Raw genomic sequence first — 23,234 nt, forward strand, 5'->3', positions numbered from 1 at the left:
ATTAACCCCAATTAACCCCAAAGAGACCCCAGACCCAAATTAACCCCAATTAACCCCAAAGAGACCCCAGACCCAATTTAACCCCGAGAGACCCCAGACCCAATTTAACCCCGAGAGACCCCAGACCCAAATTAACCCAAATTAACCCAAAGAGACCCCAGACCCAATTTAACCCCGAGAGACCCCAGACCCAATTTAACCCCTGAGAGACCCCAGACCCAAATTAACCCAAATTAACCCAGAGACCCCAGACCCAAATTAACCCAAATTAACCCCACAGAGACCCCAGCCCCAAATCCCCCAAAGCCCCCAGCCCCAAATCCCCAAAGCCCCCAGACCCAAATCCCCCAGCCCCAAATCCCCAAATCCCCAAAGCCCCCAGACCCAAATCCCCCAAATCCCCCGGACCCAAATCCCCAAAGCCCCCAGCCCCAAATCCCCAAAGCCCCCAGACCCAAATCCCCCAAATCCCCCAGCCCCAAATCCCCAAAGCCCCCAGCCCCAAATCCCCAAAGCCCCCAGCCCCAAATCCCCAAATCCCCAGAGCCCCCAGCCCCAAATCCCCAAAGCCCCCAGACCCAAATCCCCCAAAGCCCCCAGGCCCAAAGCCCCCAGCCCCAAATCCCCAAATCCCCCAGAGCCCCCAGACCCAAATCCCCAAATCCCCCAGCCCCAAATCCCCCAAAGCCCCCAGACCCAAATCCCCAAAGCCCCCAGCCCCAAATCCCCAAATCCCCAGAGCCCCCAGCCCCAAATCCCCAAAGCCCCCAGACCCAAATCCCCCAAAGCCCCCAGGCCCAAAGCCCCCAGCCCCAAATCCCCAAATCCCCCAGAGCCCCCAGACCCAAATCCCCAAATCCCCCAGCCCCAAATCCCCCAGCCCCAAATCCCCAAATCCCCCAGAGCCCCCAGCCCCAAATCCCCCAGAGCCCCCAGACCCAAATCCCCCAGAGCCCCCAGCCCCAAATCCCCCAGCCCCAAATCCCCCAGAGCCCCCAGACCCAAATCCCCAAATCCCCCAGCCCCAAATCCCCAAATCCCCCAGCCCCAAATCCCCCAAATCCCCCAGACCCAAATCCCGACTTGGGGGTCATTGGGGGGACATTGGGGGACATTGGGGGGGACCCAAATGTGACAGAAGTGACCCAAAGGTGACCCAAAGGTGACCCAAAGGTGACCCAAAGGTGACCCAGAGGTGACAGAGGTGACCCAGAGGTGACAGAGGTGACCCAAAGGTGACCCAGAGGTGACCCAAAGGTGACCCAAAGGTGACCCAAAGGTGACCCAGAGGTGACAGAGGTGACCCAGAGGTGACAGAGGTGACCCAAAGGTGACCCAGAGGTGACCCAAAGGTGACCCAAAGGTGACCCAGAGGTGACCCAGAGGTGACCCAGAGGTGACCCAGAGGTGACAAAAGTGACAAAGGTGTCCCCACAGGTCTCTGACGCTCCCGATGGATTCTCCCGTGGGACCTTCCGGAACCTTCCCTGAGTGTCCCCAAATGTCCCCCCGATGTCCCCAAGTGTCCCCCGGCCGGGGGGGCCCTGGGGGTGGCCGGACCCCCCCAAGTGTCACCCCCGTGTCCCCTTCCCCACCCCAAATAAAAACCTGCAGAGTCACCGCGGGGACATTGGGGACATTGGGGGACACTGGGGACATTGGGGGACACTGGGGACATTGGGGACATTGGGGACATTGGGGACACTGGGGACACTGGGGACATTGGGGACACTGGGGACATTGGGGACATTGGGGACATTGGGGACACTGGGGACACTGGGGACATTGGGGACATTGGGGGGATTGGGGACATTGGGGATGTTGGGGACATTGGGGACATTTGGGGACATTGGGGACATTGGGGGGATTGGGGACATTGGGGGGATTGGGGGACATTGGGGGGACATTGGGGGACATTGGGGATGTTGGGGACATTGGGGATGTTGGGGACATTGGGGACATTGGGGGGACATTGGGGACATTGGGGATGTTGGGGACATTGGGGGGATTGGGGGGATTGGGGACATTGGGGACATTGGGGACATTGGGGACATTGGGGACATTGGGGACACTGGGGACACTGGGGACATTGGGGACATTGGGGGGATTGGGGACATTGGGGACATTGGGGACATTGGGGACACTGGGGACATTGGGGACATTGGGGGGATTGGGGACATTGGGGATGTTGGGGACACTGGGGACATTGGGGACATTGGGGATGTTGGGGGGACATTGGGGACATTGGGGGGACATTGGGGGGATTGGGGACATTGGGGACATTGGGGACATTGGGGACAGTGGGGGACATTGGGGGGGACATTGGGGACATTGGGGACATTGGGGACACTGGGGACATTGGGGACATTGGGGGGACATTGGGGGACATTGGGGACATTGGGGACATTGGGGACATTGGGGACATTGGGGGGACATTGGGGGGACATTGGGGGGGACATTGGGGGGACATTGGAGGGGACCCGGGGCTGATTTTGGGGGCCCCTCCTCAGCTCGGGATTGGCTGAACCCCCCCAGACCCACCCCTGGGGGGGGGGGGGGAAGGGACTGGGGGGGCGATCCCGGACTTTTCCTGCCGGGAATTCCCGGGGAATTCCCAATTCCCGGGGCCGGATCCCAATTCCCAACTCCAGATCCCAATTTCCGACTCCGGATCCCAATTCTCAACTCCGGATCCCAATTCCCAACTCCGGATCCCAATTCCAATTCCCAGATCCCATTTCTCATTCCCAATTCCCATTCCCGGATCCCAATTCCCATTCCCAGATCCCAATTCCCATTCCCAATTCTCAACTCTGGATCCCAATTCCCATTCCCAATTCCCAATTCCCATTCCCAGATCCCAATTCCCAACTCCGGATCCCAATTCCCAACTCTGGATCCCAATTCCCAACTCCGGATCCCAATTCCCAACTCTGGATCCCAATTCCCAACTCCGGATCTCAATTCCCAACTCTGGATCCCAATTCCCAATTCCCAATTCCCAATTCCCGGGTCGGATCCCCCCGTTAATTCCCAAACCCCTCCGGGATGACGGAAAAGTCGGGAAGTGGCTGATCCGATGTTTTATGGAGATCCAGAGGTGGGGAGCACGCGGCCGCTCCCGCATGGAATTTCGGCATTCCCATATGGGATCCTGACATTCCCATATGGAATTTCGGCATTCCCACACAAATCCTGAAATTCTGACACGGGATCCCAACATTCCCACACGGAATTTGGGCATTCCTACATCATGGAATTTCGGCATTCCCATATGGAATTTGGCATTCCCACACAAATCCTGAAATTCTGACACGGGATCCCGGCATTCCCAGATGGGATCCCGACATCCCCACACGGAATTTGGGCATTCCCACATGGAATTTGGGCATTCCCACACAGATCCTGATATTCCCATATGGAATTCCGGCATTCCCACACGGGATCCCAGAATTCCCACACGGAATTTGGGCATTCCCAGATGGGATCCCAACATTCCTGTATGGGATCCAGACTGGTTCCCACATAGAATCCCAACTCGATCCCGTGTGGAATTCCGACACATTCCCACATGGAATTCCGATTCGATCCCACATGGAATTCTGACTCGATCCATGCGGGATCCGGTCCCTCCTCTGGTGTAAAATCCCCCGCTCAGCTCCGGGGTCGCTGCTCCCGATCCCGAGGGACAAATCCCGGAGTGGGGAAATCCGGGAATGCCAAACCACGGAAATCCGGGAATGCCAAACCGGGATCCTGCTGGAATTCCAGACGGATTTAGCAAAATTCCAGCAGATCCCCCGGAATTCCAGCAGGATCCCCCCCAAAATTTCAGTGGGATTTCCCGGAATTCCAGCAGGATCCCCCAAAATTTCAGTGTGGGAATCCCAAAATTCCAGTGGGATTTCCCAAAATCCCAGCGGGACTTCCCAAAATTCCTGAAGTATCCCCTGGAATTCCAGCGGGATCCCCCAAAATTCCAGCAGGATTTCCCAGAATTCCAGAGGGATTCCCCAAAATTCCAGTGGGATTTCCCAAAATTCCAGCAGGATCCCCCAGAATTCCAGTGGGATTTCCCAGAATTCCAGCAAGATCCCCCAGAATTCCAGAGGGATTCCCCAAAATTCCAGCAGGACCCCCCAAAATTTCAGTGGGATCTCAAGGAATTCCAGCAGTATTCCCCTGGTATTCCAGTGGGATCCCCCAAAATTCCAGTGTGGGAATCCCAGAATTCCTGTGGGATCCTCCAAAATTCCAGCGGGATTCCCCAAAATTCCTGAAGGATCCCCCCAGAATTCCAGTGAATGTCCCAGAATTCTGGTGGGATCCCCCCACAATTCCAGCGAGATCCCCCAAAATTCCAGCAGGATCCCCCCCAAAGATTCAGTGGGATCCCCCAAAATTCCAGCAGGATGTCCTGGAATTCCAGCAGGATCCCCCCAAAATTCCAGTGGGATTCCCAAAAATTCCTGCAGGATCCCCCCACAATTCTAGCAAGATCCCCCAGAATTCCAGAGGGATTCCCCAAAATTCCAACAGGACCCCCCCAAAATTTCAGTGGGATCCCCCCCAGAATTCCAGCGGGATCCCCCAAAATTCCAGCAGGGAATAAAAATCAGGAATGCCTAAAGCAGGAATTGGGGCTCTGTGGGGCTGGGAGGTTTTGGGGTCCTGTGGGATTTTGGGGTCTCATTGGATTTTGGGGTCCTGAGGTGTTGGAACACTCCCAGATTTTGGGGTTCCATGGGATTTTGGGGTCCCACTGGATTTTGGGGTCCCCCGGCTTTGGGAATCCTGTGGCACTCTGGTTTTGGGGTCCCGTGGGATTTTGGGATCTGCTGGATTTTGGGGTCCTGGAGCGTTCCAGGTTTTCCTGGGATTTTGGGATCTGCTGGATTTTGGGGTCCTGGGGTGTTGGAACACTCCCAGATTTTGGGATCCCGTTGGATTTTGGGGTTCTGTGGGATTTGGGCAGCACCAGATTTTGGGATCCCGTTGGATTTTGGGACCCCACAAGATTTTGGGGCTCTGTGGGATTTGGGCAGTTCCAGGTTTGGGGGCGCCTCAGGATTTTGGGATCCCACAGGATTTTGGGGTTCCCCAGCGTTGGGAATCCTGTGGCAGTGCCGGATTTTGGGGTCCCAGGGGATTTTGGGATCCCACAGGATTTTGGGGTCCCACGGGATTCTGGAATTCCATGGGATTCTGGGGTCCCCCAGCACTGCCAGATTTTGGGGCGCTGTGGGATTTTGGGATCCCATTGGATTTTGGGGTTCAGGCACTTCCTGGCCTTGGGGTCAGGTGGGATTTCCAGGATTTTGGGATCCCGTGGATTTTGGGGTCCTGGGGAATTCCAGGTTTCCCTGGGATTTTGGGGTCACACGGGATTTTGGGATCCTGTGGGATTTTGTGATCCGCTGGATTTTGGGATCCTGGGGAATTCCAGATTTCCCCGGGATTTTGGGATCCGCTGGATTTTGGGGTCCTGCTGGATTTTGGGATCCTGGGGAATTCCAGGTTCCCCTGGGATTTTGGGGTCACACAGGATTTTGGGATCCGCTGGATTTTGGGATCTGCTGGATTTTGGGATCCTGGGGAATTCCAGGTTTCCCCGGGATTTCGGAACCCGCTGGATTTTGGGGTCCATTCCTTTCTGGGCTGTTCCGGGATTTTGGGATCCCTGGATTTCGACTTTGGGATTTCGGAAGAACAAAAACTGCGGGATCCTCCGGGATCCTCCAGGACTTTCTGGAATGTTCCGGAATTCCCTGGGATTCTTTGGGAAGCTCCGGGATTTCTGGGATCCTTGCGATTCTCTGGGATGCTCCGGGATTTTCTGGGATCCTCTGGGATGTTCCAGAATGTTCCAGGATCCTCTGGCAAATCCCAGGATTTCCTGGGATTTGGGATCCTCCAGGATGTTCCAGGATCCTCTGGGATTTCTTGGAATTCTCCAGGATTGTTCAGGATCTTCCAGGCTCCTCCAAGATTTCCTGGGATTCCCCAGGATGATCCGGGATCCCCCAGGATTTCCCGGAATTCGGGATTCCCCAGGATGCTCCAGGATCCTCTGAGATTTCCCGGAATTCCCCGGGATGGTTTGGGACCCTCCAGAATGTTCCAGGATCCTCCGGGATTTCCCGTAATTCCCCGGGATTTGGGATCCTCCAGGATCCTCCGGGATTTCCCAGGATTTCCTGGGATTTGGGATCCTCGAGGATGTTCCGGGATCCTCCGGGATTTCCCGGAATTCCCGGGATGATTTGGGACCCTCCAGGATGTTCTGGGATCCTCCGGGATTTCCCGGAATTCCTCAGGATGTTCCGGGATCCTCCGGGATTTCCCGGAATTCCCGGGATGATTTGGGATCCTCCAAGATATTCCAGGATCCTCTGGGATTTCCCGGAATTCCTCAGGATGTTCCAGAATCCTCCGGGATTTCCGACCCTCCAGGATGTTCCAGGATCCTCCGGGATTTCCTGGAATTCCTCAGGATGTTCCGGGATCCTCTGGAATTTCCCAGGATTTCCCGGGATTTGGGATTCCTCCAGAATGTTCCGGGATCCTTCAGGATGTTCCAGGATCCTCCGGGACTTCCCAGAATTTCCCGGGATTTGGGATCCTCCAAGATGTTCCAGGACCCCCCAGGATTTCCCGGGATTTGGGATCCTCCAGGATGTTCCGGGATTTCCCGGAATTCCCCGGGATGCTCCGGGGTCGGTGCTGAGCAGGACGAGTCCCTGGGGGCTCCCGTCCCTCTCCGGGATTTTTTTGGGAATCCTTTTGGGATCCTTTTTTTGGGATCGTGTCCGGGATCGTGTCCCTGTCCCTGTCCCGCTCTCGGATTTAGGACCCGGCCGGGTCCGGGGGCGCGGGATCCTCGGGATACTCCTCGGGATACTCCTCGGGATACTCCTGGGAATACTCCTCGGGATATTCCCGGGAATACTCCTCGGGATACTCGTCCCCGTCCGGGAAGCACTGCCCCTCCCCCAGCTCGAAAAAGATGGGAAGATCCGCGGATCCGACGTCCACGGCGCTGGAATCCACCAGGAACAGCGGCTGGACTGTGCAGGGCACCAGCTGCTTCCCTGGAAAAACGGGAAAAATGGGATTGGGAATGGGAAAAATGGGATTGGGATAATGCACTGAGCAGGGAACCAGCTGCTTCCCTGGAAAAACGGGAATTTGGGAATTTGGGAATGTGGGATTGGGAAAAATGGGATTGGGATCATGCACCGTGCAGGGAACCAGCTGCTTCCCTGGAAAAACGGGAATTTGGGATTGGGAATGGGAAAAATGGGATTGGGATTGGGAAAAATGGGATTGGGATCATGCACTGAGCAGGGAACCAGCTGCTTCCCTGGAAAAACGGGAATTTGGGAATTTGGGAGTGGGAAAAATGGGATTGGGATCATGCACAGTGCAGGGCAGCAGCTGCTTCCCTGGAAAAACGGGAATTCGGGAATTTGGGAATGTGGGATTGGGATAATCCACCAGGAACAGCGGCTGGACTGTGCACGGAACCAGCTGCTTCCCTGGAAAAACGGGAATTTGGGAATTTGGGATTGGGAAAAATGGGATTGGGATTGGGAAAAATGGGATTGGGATCATGGACCGAGCAGGGCACCAGCTGCTTCCCTGGAAAAACGGGAATTTGGGAATGTGGGAATGTGGGATTGGGATAATCCACCAGGAACAGCGGCTGGACCGTGCAGGGAAGGAGCTGCTTCCCTGGAAAACGGGAATTCGGGATTGGGAATGGGAAAAATGGGATTGGGATCATGCACCGTGCGGGGAATGAGCTGCTTCCCTGGAAAAACGGGAATTCGGGAATTTGGGAATGTGGGATTGGGAAAAATGGGATTGGGACCATGCACTGAGCAGGGCAGGAGCTGCTTCCCTGGAAAAACGGGAATTCGGGAATTTGGGATTAGGAAAAATGGGATTGGGAAAGGGAAAAATGGGATTGGGAATGGGAAAAATGGGATTGGGATCATGCACTGTGCAGGGCAGCTGCTGCTTCCCTGGAAAAACGGGAATTTGGGAATTTGGGATGGGGAAAAATGGGATTGGGAATGGGAAAAATGGGATTGGGATCATGCACCCTGCAGGGCACCAGCTGCTTCCCTGGAAAAATGGGAAAAATGGGATTGGGATTGGGAAAAATGGGATTGGGATTGGGGAAAATGGGATTGGGATCATGCACCGAGCAGGGAATGAGCTGCTTCCCTGGAAAAATGGGAAAAATGGGAATTTGAGATTGGGAAAAATGGGATTGGGATACTGCATTGAGCACAGAACCAGCTGCTTCCCTGGAAAAACGGGAATTTGGGAATGTGGGATTGGGATAATCCACCAGGAACAGCGGCTGGACTGTGCACGGAACCAGCTGCTTCCCTAGAAAAACGGGAATTCGGGAATTTGGGATTGGGAAAAATGGGATTGGGATTGGGAAAAATGGGATTGGGATCATGCACCGAGCAGGGCACCAGCTGCTTCCCTGGAAAAATGGGAATTCGGGAATTTGGGAAAGTGGGATTGGGAAAAATCGGATTGGGAAAGAGAAAAATGGGATTGGGATCATGCACCGTGCAGGGAAGGAGCTGCTTCCCTGGAAAAATGGGAATTTGGGAATTTGGGATTGGGAAAAATGGGATTGGGATTGGGAAAAATGGGATTGGGATCATGGACCGAGCAGGGCACCAGCTGCTTCCCTGGAAAAACGGGAATTTGGGAATGTGGGATTGGGATAATCCACCAGGAACAGCGGCTGGACTGTGCACGGAACCAGCTGCTTCCCTGGAAAAACGGGAAAAATGGGATTGGGAATAGAAAAAAATGGGATTGGGATTGGGAAAAATGGGATTGGGATCATGCACTGTGCAGGGCAGCAGCTGCTTCCCTGGAAAAACGGGAAAAATGGGATTGGGATTGGGAAAAATGGGATTGGGATCATGCACCGTGCAGGGCAGCAGCTGCTTCCCTGGAAAAATGGGAATTCGGGAATTTGGGATTGGGAAAAATGGGATTGGGATTGGGAATATGGGATTGGGATAATGCACTGAGCAGGGAACGAGCTGCTTCCCTGGAAAAATGGGAATTCGGGATTGGGAATGTGGGATTGGGATCATGCACCAGGAACAACTCAGGGAATGTTTGGGATGGACAGACGGGAATGTCGGGATGATCCCGGCTCCGGGCTGGAATTCCAGGACAGTTTGGGTGGGAAGGGCTCCCTCAGGCCATGATCCCAATCCTGATCCCATCCAAATTCCAGCCCCAATCCCAATCCCAAACCTAAAACCAATCCCATCCTAATCCCATCCCAATCCCGATCCCATCCCAATTCCAGCCCGATCCCAATCCCAAAACTAACCCCGATCCCATCCCAATCCCGATCCCAATCCCAGACCTAACCCCGATCCCATCCCAATTCCAACCCCAATCCCAATCCCAAACCTAACCCCAATCCCATCCCAATCCCGATCCCATCCTAATTCCAGCCCGATCCCAATCCCAAATTTAACCCCAATCCCATCCTAATCCCATCACAATCCCGATCCAATCCCAATCCCAGACCTAAACCTGATCCCATCCCAATCCCATCCTAATCCTGATCCCATCCTAATTCCAGCCCGATCCCGATCCCAAACCTAACCCTGATCCCATCCCAATTCCAACCCCAATCCCAAACCTAACCCCTATCCCATCCCATCCCAATCCCGATCCCATCCTAATTCCAGCCCGATCCCAATCCCAAACCTAACCCCGATCCCATCCCAATTCCAACCCCAATCCATTCTAACCCCGATCCAATCCCAATTCCAACCCCAATCCCAAACCTAACCCCAATCACATTCCAATCCCAATCCCAAACCCAATCCCAAACCAAATCCCAGACTTGATCCCAGCTCCATTCCCAACCCGGATCCCAATCCCCATCCTGAACCTAATAACAATCCCAAACCCAATCTCACCTCAATCCCAAACCCAAACCCATCCTAATCTCATTCCAACCCCAATCCCAATCCCAATCCCACCTAATCAAAATCCCGACTGTATCCAGTCTCAGTCCTACGCCCATCCCAAATCCCAAAACCCCCAAAATTCCTGTTGGGATACTGGAGTTCCAATTCCCAAAAATCCCAAATATCCCAAAAATCCTTTGGGATACTGGAGTTCCAATTCCCAAAAATCCCAAAACCCCCAAAATTCCTGTTGGGATACTGGAGTTCCAATTCCCAAAAATCCCAAATATCCCTTGGGATACCGGATTCATCCATCCCCAAATATCCCAAATTCCCAAAATTCCTGGTGGGATACTGGAGTCCCCCATTCCCAAAAATCCCCAAATTCCCATTGGGATACTGGAGTACCCCATTCCTAAATATCCCAAAAAGTTCCCATTGGGATACCGGAGTCCCCCATTCCCAAAAATCCCATAAATCCCAAATTCCCATTGGGATACTGGAGTCCCCTATTCCCAAATATCCCCAAATTCCTGTGGGAATACCAGAGTCTCCCATTCCCAAAAATCCCATAAATCCCAAACTCCCATTGGAATACCAGAGTCCCCCATTCCCAAAAACTCCCAAATATCCCGAAAACCCCCAAATTCCCATTGGGATACTGAAGTTCCCCCATTCCCAAAAATCCCAAATATCCCAAAATTCCTGTTGAGATACCAGAGTCCCTCATTCCCAAATATCCCAAAATTCCTGTGGGAATATGGGAGTCCCCCATTCCCAAATATCCCAAAAATCCCAAAATTCCTGTTGAGATACCAGAGTCCCCCATTCCCAAATATCCCAAATTCCCAAAATTCCCAATGGGATACTGGAGTTCTCTATTCCCAAAAATCCTTTGGGATTACCAGAGTCCCGCATTCCCAAAATTCCCATTGGCATCCCGGAATCCCCCATCCCCAAATATCCCAAATTCCCAAAATTCCCAGTGGGATACTGGAGTCCCCCATTCCCAAAAACCCCCAAATTCCCATTGGGATACCAGAATCCCCCATTCCCAAAAATCCCATAAATCCCAAATTTCCATTGGAATACCAGAGTCCCCCATTCCCAAATATCCCAAAATTCTTGTGGGAATACCGGAGTCCCCCATTCCCAAAAAATCCCAAATATCCCGAAAACCCTCAAATTCCCATTGGGATACTGAAGTCCCCCATTACCAAAAATCCCAAAATTCCTGTGGGAATACCGGAGTCCCCCATTCCCAAATATCCCAAAAATCCCAAAATTCCTGTTGAGATACCAGAGTCCCCCATTCCCAAAAAACCCCAAATATCCCGAAAACCCCCAAATTACCATTGGGATACCGGAGTCCCCATTCCTAAATATCCCAAAAATCCCAAAATTCCCAATGGGATACTGGAGTTCTCTATTCCCAAAAATCCTTTGGGAATACCAGAGTCCCGCATTCCCAAAATTCCTGTTGGCATATCGGAATCCCCCATTCCCAAATATCCCAAATTCCCAAAATTCCCGGTGGGATACTGGAGTTGCCCATTCCCAAAAATCCCTAAATTCCCATTGGGATACTGGAGTACCCCATTCCTAAATATCCCAAAAAATTCCCTTGGGATACTAGAATCCCCCATTCCCAAAAATCCCATAAATCCCAAATTCCCAATGGGATACTGAAGTCCCTCATTCCCAAAAATGCCAAAATTCCTGTGGGAATATGGGAGTCCCCCATTCCCAAAAATCCCATAAATCCCAAATTCCCACTGGGATACTGAAGTCCCCCCATTCCCAAATATCCCAAAATTCCCGTGGGAATACCGGAATCCCCCATTCCCAAATAGCCCAAAATTCCTGTTGAGAGACCAGAGTCCCCCATTCCCAAAAAATCCCAAATATCCCGAAAACCCCCAAATTCCCACTGGGATACTGAAGTCCCCTCATTCCCAAATATCCCAAAATTCCTGTGGGAATACGGGAGTCCCCCATTCCCAAATATTCCCAAATTCCCAAAATTCCCAATGGGATACTGGAGTTCTCTATTCCCAAAAATCCTTTGGGATTACCAGAGTCCCGCATTCCCAAAATTCCCGTTGGCATACCGGAATCCCCCATTCCCAAATATCCCAAAACATCCCAAAATTCCCGTTGTGATACTGGAGTTGCCCATTCCCAAAAATCCCCAAATTCCCATTGGGATACCGGAGTCCCCCATTCCCAAATATCCCGAAATTCCCGCGGGAATACCGGAGTCGCCGGCGCCGGGCTCGGCCTCGGTGGGTTTCTGCTGCTCCTGGTTGGAGAGGAGATCCTGGATCTGCCGGAATTCCGGGAATCATTTCCGCTCATCCCGAGATTTTGGGGCTTTCCGGGGGATCCCAAACGGTCCCGGAAACGATCCCGGGGGGAAAATCCCGGGAATGGGGCGGAGGATCCGGGGACAGACGGGAACGGTCCCGGAGCGGATCCCGGTCCTGATCCCCATCCCAATCCTGATCCTGATCCCAATCCCCATCCCAGCCCCGATCCCGATCCCAATCCCAGCCCCGATCCTGATCCCAAACCTTTATCCCAGCCCTGATCCCAATCCCAGCCCTGATCCCGATCCCAATCCCATTCCTAATGCCAATCCTGATCCCATTCCCGATCCCAAATTCTGATCCCAGCCCCAATCCCAATCCCATTCCCGATCCCAATCCCGGCCCCGATCCCAGCCCCAATCCCAAACCTTTATCCCAGCCCTGATCCCGACCCCAATCCCAATCCCAATCCTGACCCCAGCCCTGATCCCAATCCCATTCCTAGTCCCAATCCTGATCCCAACCCCAGCCCCGATCCCAATCCCAGCCCTGATCCCAATCCCGCCCTGATCCTGATCCCATTCCTAATGCCAATCCTGATCCCGATCCCAATCCCAACCCCAATTCCAATCCCAGCCCCGATCCCAATTCCAGCCTTAATCCTGATCCCAATCCCAGCCCTGATCCTGATCCCGATCCCAATTCCAGTCCTAATCCCAGTCCCGATCCCAATCCCAGCCCCGATCCCAGCCATGATCCCAATCCCAATCCCAATCCCAATCCCAATCCCAATCCTGATCCTAATCCCAGGCCTTATCCCGATTCCAACCCTGATCCCAATCCCGGCCCTGATCCCAATCCCAGCCCCAATCCTGATCTTGATCCCAATCCTGATCCCATTTCCAGTCCCAACCCTGATCCCAATCGCAATCCTGATCCTGATCCCATTCCCAGACCTGATCCCAATCCCGATCCCGATCCCAATCCCGATCCTGATCCCATTCCCAACCCTGATCCTAATCCCAATCGTGATCCCGATCCCAATCCCAATCCCGATCCCAAACCTTTATCCCAACCCTGATCCCAATCCCAGTCCCAATCCCAACCCTGATCCCGATCCCGATCCCGATCCCAACCCCGATCCCGATCCCAGCCCTGATCCCGATCCCAATCCCAGATTTCCCCTCTCCATTCCGGCTCCTCCCGGCCCCAAACCCCCCCCGGTGCCCATCCCGTGGGATCGGGAATTGGCAAAATTGGGATTTGGGAATGGGAATTCCAGGATTTGGAAAATCCGTGATTTGGGAATTCCAGGACTGGAAATCCAGGATTTGGGAATTCAGGGGCTGGAAATTCAGGATTTGGGAATTTCAGGACTGGAAAATCTGGGATTTGGGAATTCAGAGGCTGGAAATTATGGGATTTGGGTTTTGGGAATTCCAGAGGCAGGAAATCTGGGATTTGGGGGTTGGGAATTCCAGGATTTGGGATTTTCAGGGGCTGAAAAATCCGGGATTGGGGAATTCCAGGGGCTGGGAAATCGGGATTTGGAATTTCCAGGGCCTGGGAAATTGGGATTTGGGAATGGGAATTCTGGGATTTGGGAATTCCAGGGGCTGGAAAATCTGGAATTTGGGAATTCCAGGGCTTGGGAAATTGGGATTTGGGAATTCCAGGGGCTGGGCATTCCGGGATTTTGGGGATTGGGAGTTGGAATTAAAAGATTTGGGAATTCCGTGATTTGGGAATTCCAGGGGCTGGGAATTCCGGGATTTTTGGGAATTCCAGGATTTGGGAATTGCAGGGGCCGGGAATTCCGGGAATTCCGGGAATTTGGGAATTGCGGGCTCACGCTGGCCAAGCCGCTGTCCAGGTCCGGCAGCGCCACCTCCGGCACCGCCACCGCCGGGCTGAAGAGCTGCGGGAAAAGCGGGAACGGCGTCGGAATTCCCGGAATTCCCGGGAAAAACCCGACCCAGACCAGGGAATTCCCGGGAAAAAGCTGTCCCGAGTCTGGGAATGCTGATATTCCCGGGAAAAACCCACCCCCAATTCGGGAATTCCCGGGAAAACCCCACCCAACCATGGGAATTCCTGGGAAAAATCCCAAATGTGGGAATTCCCAGGAAAAATCTTTCCTGAGTCTGGGAATTCCTGGGAAAAACCCGATCCAACCACGGGAATTCCTGGGAAAAATCTGTCCCCACTTGGGAATTCCTGGGAAAAACCCCAAAATGTGGGAATTCCTGGGAAAAACCCATCCTGAGCCTGGGAATTCCTGGGAAAAACCCGATCCAAACATGGGAATTCCTGTGAAAAATCCCAAATGTGGGAATTCCCAGGAAAAACGTGTCCCAATCCAGGAATTCCCAGGAAAATCTGTCCCCATCCTGGGAATTCCTGGGAAAAACCTGATCCAAACATGGGAATTCCCGGGAAAAATCTGTCCTGAGTCAGGGAATTCCTGGGAAAGATCCCAAATGTGGGAATTCCTGGGAAAAATCTTTCCTATTCCATGGAATTCCTGGGAAAAACCTGACCCAAGCAGGGAATTCCCAGGAAAATCTGTCCTGAGTCAGGGAATTCCTGGGAAAAAATCCTAAATGTGGGAATTCCCAGAAAAACCTGACCCAAATGTGGGAATTCCTGGGAAAAAATGTGTCCCAATCCAGGAATTCCCAGGAAAATCTGTCCCCATCCTGGGAATTCCCGGGAAAAACCTGATCCAAACATGGGAATTCCTGGGAAAAAACCCAAATGTGGGAATTCCCGGGAAAAAACGGTCCTGAGTCAGGGAATTCCCAGGAAAAACCCCACCCTGAGACCAGGAATTCCCGGGGAAAAACCCCCAAATGTGGGAATTCCTGGGAAAAACGTGTCCCAAACCAGGAATTCCCAGGAAAATCTGTCCCCAGCCTGGGAATTCCCGGGAAAAATCCCAAATGTGGGAATTCCTGGGTAAAACCCAACCGAAACATGGGAATTCCCGGAAAAAATCTGAACCAAACACGGGAATTCCTGGGAAAAATTGGTTGGAATCCCGGGAATTCCCACTGGGAATGGGCCAGGATCCTGGGAATTCCTGCCGGGAACGGGGAGATTTGGGGGTTCCCGATGGGAATTCTGGGATTTCCTGTTGGGAATTTTGGGAATTCCTGACTGGAATTCTGGGAATTCCTACTGGGAATGGGGAGTTTTGGTGATTTTCAATCGGAATTCTGGGAATTCTCACGGAAAACGGGGAGTTTTGGGGGGTTCCCGATGGGAATTTTGGGAATTCTGGATTAGAATTCCGGAATTCCCGATGGGAATGTTGGGAATTCCATGCGGGAATGTTGGGAATTCTGGGTGGGAATGTTGGGAATTCCCGATGGGATTTTGGGAATTCCGTGCAGGAATGTTGGGAATGTTGGGAATTCCCGATTGGCATTTTGGGAATTCCGGGTGAGAATGTTGGGAATGTTGGGAATTCCCAATGGGATTTTGGGAATTCTGCGTGGGAATGTTGGGAATTCCAGGCGGGAATGTCGGGAATTCTGGGTGGGAATTCCCGATGGGATTTTGTGAATTCCCAATGGGTATTTTTGGAATTCTGGATTGGGAATGTTGGGAATTGCATGCAGGAATGTTGGGAATGTTGGGAATTCCGTGTGGGAATGTTGGGAATTCCCGATGGGATTTTGGGAATTCTGGGTGGGAATGTTGGGAATTCTGGGTGGGAATGTTGGGAATTCCCGCCGGGAACGGGGGAGTTTTGGTGATTTTTGATCAGAATTCCAGGAATTCTCACGGAAAATGGGGAGTTTTGGGGGGTTCCCGATGGGAATCCCGGGAATTCTGGATTGGGAATTCTGGAATTCCCAATGGGAATGTTGGGAATTGTGGGCGGGAAATGTTGGGAATTCCCGATGGGATTTTGGGAATTCTGGGTGGGAATCCCGGGAATTCTGTGTGGCAATGTTGGGAATGTTGGGAATTCCCGATGGGATTTTGGGAATTCCCGATGAGTATTTTGGGAATTCCGTGCAGGAATGTTGGGAATGTTGGGAATTCCCGATGGGATTTTGGGAATTCTGGATTGGGAATGTTGGGAATTCCGTGTGGGAATGTTGGGAATTCCCGATGGGATTTTGGGAATTCCAGGCGGGAATGTTGGGAATTCCAGGCGGGAATGTTGGGAATGTTGGGAATTCCCGCCGGGAATGGGGGAGTTTTGGTGATTTTCGCTCGGAATTCCGGGAATTCTCACTGAAAATTAGGAGTTTTGGGGGGTTCCTGATGGGAATGCCGGGAATTCTGGATTGGGAATGTTGGGAATTCCATGTGGGAATGTCGGGAACGTCGGGAATTCCGGACTCACGTCCAGCAGGGCGCTGTCCATGCTGAAGCCGTGGGAGCTGAGCAGCGCCTGCAGCTTCTCCAGGCTGGAATCCACCGAGTCCAGGTGCTCGTTCAGCTCCGACCTGGAAAAACGGGAAAAACGGGAATTACACCGGGAATTACACCCAGAAAAACGGGAATTACACCCGGAATTACACCTGGAACACCGAGTCCAGGTGCTCGTTCAGCTCCGACCTGGAAAAACGGGAAAAATCCGGGAATTACACCCGGAATTATACCCGGAATTACACCGAGTCCAGGTGCTCGTTCAGCTCCGACCTGCCGGAAAAACGGGAATTACACCCGGAAAAATGGGAATTACACCAGGAATTATACCCGGAACACCGAATCCAGGTGCTCGTTCAGCTCCGACCTGGAAAACGGGAATTACACCGGGAATTACAGCCGGAATTACAGCCGGGAATTACACACGGAACAGCGAGTCCAGGTGCTCGTTCAGCTCCGACCTGACGGAAAAATCCGGGAAAAATACGGGAATTACACCGGGAATTACAGCCGGAACACCGAGTCCAGGTGCTCGTTCAGCTCCGACCTGGAAAAAACTGGGAATAACACCCGGAAAAACGGGAATTACACCGGGAATTACACCCGGAAAAATGGGAATTACAGCGGGAAAAACGGGAATTACAGCCGGAACACCGAGTCCAGGTGCTCGTTCAGCTCCAACCTGGAAAACGGGAATAACAACGGGAATTACACCCGGAAAAACGGGAATTACACCCAGAATTACACCCGGAACACCGAGTCCAGGTGCTCGTTCAGCTCCGACCTGGAAAATCCGGGAATAACACCGGGAAAAACGGGAATTACACCCGGAATAGCACCAGGAATAATGGGAATACCAAGACCAGCTGCAACCTGAGCATTCCCATCCCCATTCCCATTCCCATTCCCATTCCCATTCCCATTCCCGCTTTTCCTGAGCAGAGAATTTTGGGGAATTCCAAGAATTCGTCCCTGCTCTGAGCTGGGAATGCCGCCACATTCCCATTCCCATTCCCATTCCCGCTTTTCCCCAACTGGGAATTTTGGGAATTCTAGGAATTCTGCCCCATTCCCCATTCCCATTCCCCATTCCCATTCCCATTCCCATTCCCACTTTCCCCAGCTGGGAATTCTGGGAATTCCACCCCATTCCCATTCCCACTTTTCCTGAGCTGGGAATTCCAGGAATTCTGCCCCATTTCCCATTCCCATTCCCATTTTTCCCAAGCTGGGAATTCTGGGAATTCCAGGAATTCTGCCCCATCCCCATTCCCATTCCCCATTCCCATTCCCGCTTTCCACAGACGGGAATTTTGGGAATTCCATTAATCCCGCCCCATCCCCAGTCCCATTCCCGCTTTTCCCAAGCTGGGAATTTTGGGAATTCCAGGAATTCTGCCCCATTCCCATTCCCATTCCCACAGCCATTCCCACTTTCCCCATCCGGGAATGTTGGGAATTCCAGGAATTCCGCCCCATTCCCATTCCCATTCCCATTCCCATTCCCATTCCCATTCCCATTCCCACTTTCCCCAGACGGGAATTTTGGCAATTCTGAGAACTCCGCCCCATTCCCATTCCCAGTTTCCCATTCCCATCCCAGTTCCCGCTTTCCCCAGCCGGGAACGTTGGGAATTCCGGGAATTCCGGGAATTCCGGGAATTCTGGGCTCACCTGTCGAGGCAGGCGAGGCTCAGGCACTTTTCCGGGCCCTGGGAATTCCCGGGAGCGGCTCCGGAGTCGTTTTCCCGCAGGATGGAGTCGATGAAGGTGGAGGGGGACAGGGGGGTCTCGGCGTTCCCGGAATTCCCGGAATTCCCGGAATTCCCGGAATTCCCGGCGTTCCGGGGCTCCTCCCCCTGCGGGCTGGGGGTGGGGCTGGGAGGCTCCTCCTTGATCCGGATGGGCGGGCTGCTCCTGCCCGGAAAAACAACGGGAATAACGGCGGGAAAAACGGGAAACGCGGGAAAAATGGGAAACGTGGGAATGAGAAATATGGGAAAATGGGAATAACGGGAATAATGGGAAACATGGGAAAAATGGGAATGGTAAAAATGGGATTATCGGGAATAACGGAAAACGCGGGAAAAATGGGAAAAACAGGAATGGGAATGGGGAAAATGGGAAAAATGGGAATGGGAAATGCAGGAAAATGGGAAAAACAGGAAAAACGGGAAAAATGGGAATGGGAAATGCAGGAAAATGGGAAATGTGGAAAAAATGGGAATGGGAAAGGGAAAAAAGGGAAAAACGGGAATGGGAAACGCGGGAAAATGGGAAATATGGGAAAAATGGGAATGAGGAATGTGGGAATAGCAAAAAATGGAATGGTAAAATGGGAATGGGGATGTGGGAAAATGGGAAAAATGGGAAATATGAGAATGATAAAATTGGGAAAAATGGGAAAAAATGGGGATGGGAAAAATGGGAATTGGAAATGCGGGAATGGGAAAAGTGGGAATGGGAAAAGTGGGAATGGGAAATGGGGAACGGGAAAAGCGGGAATGGGAATGAACAATGGAAATGGGAATGGGGAAAATGGGCCCCATTCCCATGGAATTTTTGGGAATCCCGTCCCCATTCCCAGGAAATTCCGGGAATGTCGTCCCACCTCCCCCACTCCCAGGGAATTTTGGGAATCCCATTCCCACCTGTCCCATTCCCATCCCCATTCCAAGGGAATCCCAGGAATTCTGTCCCAGTCCTGGGGAATTTCGGGACTCCCTCCCCCATTCCCAGGGAATTTTCGGGAATTCTGTCCCACCTGTCCCATTCCCAGCACCATTCCCAGGGAATTTTTGGGAATCCCATTCCCTGGGAATTTTTGGGAATCCCAGCCCCATTCCCAGGGAATTCCAGGACTCCCATTTCTGGGGAATTCTGTCCTTTTCCTAGGGAATTTTCGGGAATTCTGTCCCATTCCCAGGGAATTCCGCGACTCCCTCCCCTATTCCCAGGGAATTTTCGGGAATCCCGTCCCATCTGCCCTGTTCCCAGGGAATTTTTAGGAATTCCATTCCCATTCCTGGGGAATTTTTGGGAATTCCATCCCCATTCCCAGGGAATTTTTGGGAACCCTGTCCCCATTCCCGGGGAATTTTTGGGAATCCCGTCCCCATTCCCAAGGAATTCTTGGGAATCCCATCCCCATTCCCGAGGAATTCTTGGGAATCCCGTCCCCGTTCCCGGGGAATTTTCGGGAATTCCGCCCCACCTGCCCCATTCCCAGGGAATTTCGGGAATCCCGTCCCCGTTCCTGAGGAATTTCAGGAATCTCATCCCCGTTCCCGGGGAATTTCGGGAATTCCATTCCCATTCCTGGGGAATTTTTGGGAATTCCATCCCCATTCCCGGGCAATTTTTGGGAATTCTGCCCCATTCCCGGGGAATTCTGCCCCACCTGCCCTGTTCCCAGGGAATTTTCGGGAATCCCGTCCCGTTCCCGGGGAATTTCGGGAATCCTGTCCCACCTGTGTCCGGGGGCGGGGCCGTCGGCGATGACGTCATCGATGACGTCAGCGATGGCGCGGGCGGGGCCGCGGGGGGGGGAGGGGTCGGCCGCGAGCAGCGCCGGGCCCGGAGCCTGCGGGGGGAGGGGCGGAAAACAGCCAGAATGGCACCGGGAATAACGGCGGGAATAACGGGAATAAACACCGGGAATGGCGACGGGAATGACGGGAACGGCACCGGGAATGGCGGGAAAAACACTGGGAATGGCACCGGGAATAATGGGAATAACGACGGGAATAAACACCGGGAATGGCACTGGGAATAACGGCGGGAACGGCGATGGGAATAACGGGAACGACAACAGGAATAAACACCGGGAATGGCGGGAATAAACAACGGGAACAGTGGGAATGGCGATGGGAATGGCGGGAATGGCGATGGGAATAACGGCAACGACAGGAAAAACATCGGGAATGGCGGGAATGGCACCGGGAATAAACACCGGGAATGGTGACGGGAATAACGGGAAAAACAACGGGAATGGCACCGGGAATAATGGGAATAACGAGAATAAACACCGGGAATGGCACCGGGAACAGTGGCAGGAATAAACACCGGGAATGGCGACGGGAATGACGGGAAAAACAACGGAAATGGTGATGGGAATGACGGGAATGGCACCGGGAATGGCACCGGGAATAACGGGAACACCGGGAATAAACACTGGGAATGGGAATACTGGGAATAAACACTGGGAATGGGAACACTGGGAATAATGGGAATGGGAACTCTGGGAATGGGAACAACGGAAAAAACACCGGGAATGGTGACAGGAATGACGGGAAAAACACCGGGAATAAACGGAACACCGGGAATGGCGACGGGAATAATGGGAATAAACACTGGGAATGGCACCGGGAACCACCGGGAACGGCGACGGGAACAATGGGAAAAACACCGGGAATGGCACCGGGAACCACGGGAATAACACTGGGAATGAACACCGGGAATGGCGATGGGAATAACGGGAAAAACAACGGGAATGGTGACGGGAATGATGGGAATGACACCGGGAATAAACACTGGGAATGGCAATGGGAATAATGGGAATAAACACCGGGAATGGTGACGGGAATGACGGGAAAAACACCCGGAATGGCGGCAGGAATAACAGGAAAAACACCGGGAATGGGAACACTGGGAATAACACCGGGAATGGCGATGGGAACGATGGGAAAAACACTGGGAATGGTGACGGGAATGGCGACAAGAATGATGGGAACACCAGGAATGACAACGGGAATGGGAACACTGGGAATAAATCCCGGGAATGGCGACGGGACTGACAGGAACAGCACCGGGAATGGCACTGGGAACGATGGGAAAAACACTGGGAATAAACACCGGGAATGGCGACGGGAACGACGGGAAAAACACCAGGAATGGCACCGGGAACGGCAGGAATGGCGACGGGAATAAACACCGGGGATGGTGACGGGAATGACGGGAATGACAACAGGAATGGGAACACTGGGAATAAACGCTGGGAATAAACACTGGAAATGGGAACACCGGGAATGGGAACACTGGGAATAACACTGGGAATGGTGATGGGAATGATGGGAAAAACACCGGGAATGGCGATGGGAAGGACGGGAGCAGCACCGGGAACAACAGGAATCCCATTCCCAATGAATCCCATCCCTGATCCCATTCCCAATGAATCCCATTCCCACCAATCCCATTGTGGTTGGCGGGGGGAGGGGGGAAAAACACCGGGAATGGCACCGGGAACGACAAGAAACACACCGGGAATGGCCACGGGAATGATGGGAATGGCACTGGAACACCGGGAATGACAACGGAAATGGGAACACTGGGAATAACAGCAGGAATGTTGACAGGAACAATGGGAAAAACACCGGGAATGGCGACAGGAATGACGGGAACAGCACCGGGAATAACAGGAACACCGGGAATAAACACCAGGAATGGGAACACTGGGAATGGGAACACCGGGAATAACGGGAATGGGAACACTGGGAATAACACAGGGAATGGCAATGGGTATAACAGGAACAATGGGAACACCGGGAATGGCGACGGGAATGGCACCGGGACTAAACATTGGGAATGACACCGGGAACCACGGGAACGGCATTGGGAATAAACAGGGAATGGCACCAGGAACAGCAGGAATGACAACAGGAAGAGCAGGAAAAACACCGGGAATGGCAACGGGAACGGTGACGGGAATAACGGGAACACCTGGAATGACAACGGGAATGGGAACACCGGGAATAACACTGGGAATGGCAACGGGAACGATGGGAACGGCAACGGGAACAACGGGAATGGCGACGGGAACAATGGGAACACCGGGAATGACAACGGGAATGATGGGAATGTCACCAGGAATAACGGGAACACCGGGAATGACAATGGGAATGGGAACACCAGGAATGACGGGAATGGCACCGGGAATGGGGGCACCAGGAATAAAAGGAACACCGGGATGGGAACACTGGGAATGGCACCGGGATTCTCGGGAAAAGCAGGAATGGCAAACAAAAATTCCCGGCAAAAGCAGGGATGGGGTCCCGGAATTCCCGGGAAAAGCAGGGCCAGAAGGAGGGGAGGAATCCCAAAATTGCAAACGGATGAAATCCCACAAATCCCGGCTCCCACCACATTCCCAATAAATCCCATTCCCATAAATCCCATTCCCATAAATCCCATTTGCACCAATCCCATTCCCACCAATCCCATTCCCACCAATCCCATTCCCATAAATCCCATTCCCATAAATCCCAATCCAAATCAATCCCAATCCCATAGATCCCACTCCCATTCCAAATAAATCCCAATAAATCCCAATCCCATTCCCAATAAATCCCATTCCCAATAAATCCCACCCCCAGAAATCCCATCCCAATGAACCCCATTCCCATAAATCCCATTCGCACCAATCCCATTCCCAATAAATCCCATTCCAAATAAATCGCATTCCAATAAATCTCATTCCCAATGAATCCCATTCCCACCAATCCCATTCCCAATAAATCCCATTCCCAATAAATCCCATTCCAAATAAATCCCATTCCCAATAAATCCCATC

At 52.8% G+C, this 23,234-nt stretch overlaps 1 protein-coding gene across 9 annotated transcripts in view; it reads right to left on the reverse strand.

Annotated features, from left to right (window-relative positions):
- Positions 1–3,068: 3,068 nt before the first annotated feature.
- HSF1 (heat shock transcription factor 1) overlaps positions 3,069–23,234 on the reverse strand; it is a 42,348-nt gene continuing 22,182 nt past the window's right edge. For 6 of the 9 annotated variants that reach the window (XM_072925121.1, XM_072925127.1, XM_072925126.1 and 3 more), the window contains 6 exons: positions 20,137–20,249; positions 18,341–18,583; positions 16,641–16,743; positions 14,133–14,198; positions 12,228–12,297; positions 3,069–7,091 (listed from right to left, as the gene is read on the reverse strand). In XM_072925121.1, coding sequence (XP_072781222.1) covers positions 6,847–7,091; positions 12,228–12,297; positions 14,133–14,198; positions 16,641–16,743; positions 18,341–18,583; positions 20,137–20,249 — 840 coding nt within the window. In that variant the 3' untranslated portion in view covers positions 3,069–6,846. Of the gene's footprint in view, positions 7,092–8,671; positions 8,803–12,227; positions 12,298–14,132; positions 14,199–16,640; positions 16,744–18,340; positions 18,584–20,136; positions 20,250–23,234 lie in introns of those variants that run through there. The other 3 variants (XM_072925123.1, XM_072925122.1, XM_072925124.1) reach the window with 3 other exon arrangements.

This window comes from Taeniopygia guttata, chromosome 2 (assembly GCF_048771995.1).
Source record: "Taeniopygia guttata chromosome 2, bTaeGut7.mat, whole genome shotgun sequence".
In the NCBI taxonomy this organism is placed as follows: Eukaryota; Metazoa; Chordata; class Aves; order Passeriformes; family Estrildidae; genus Taeniopygia; species Taeniopygia guttata.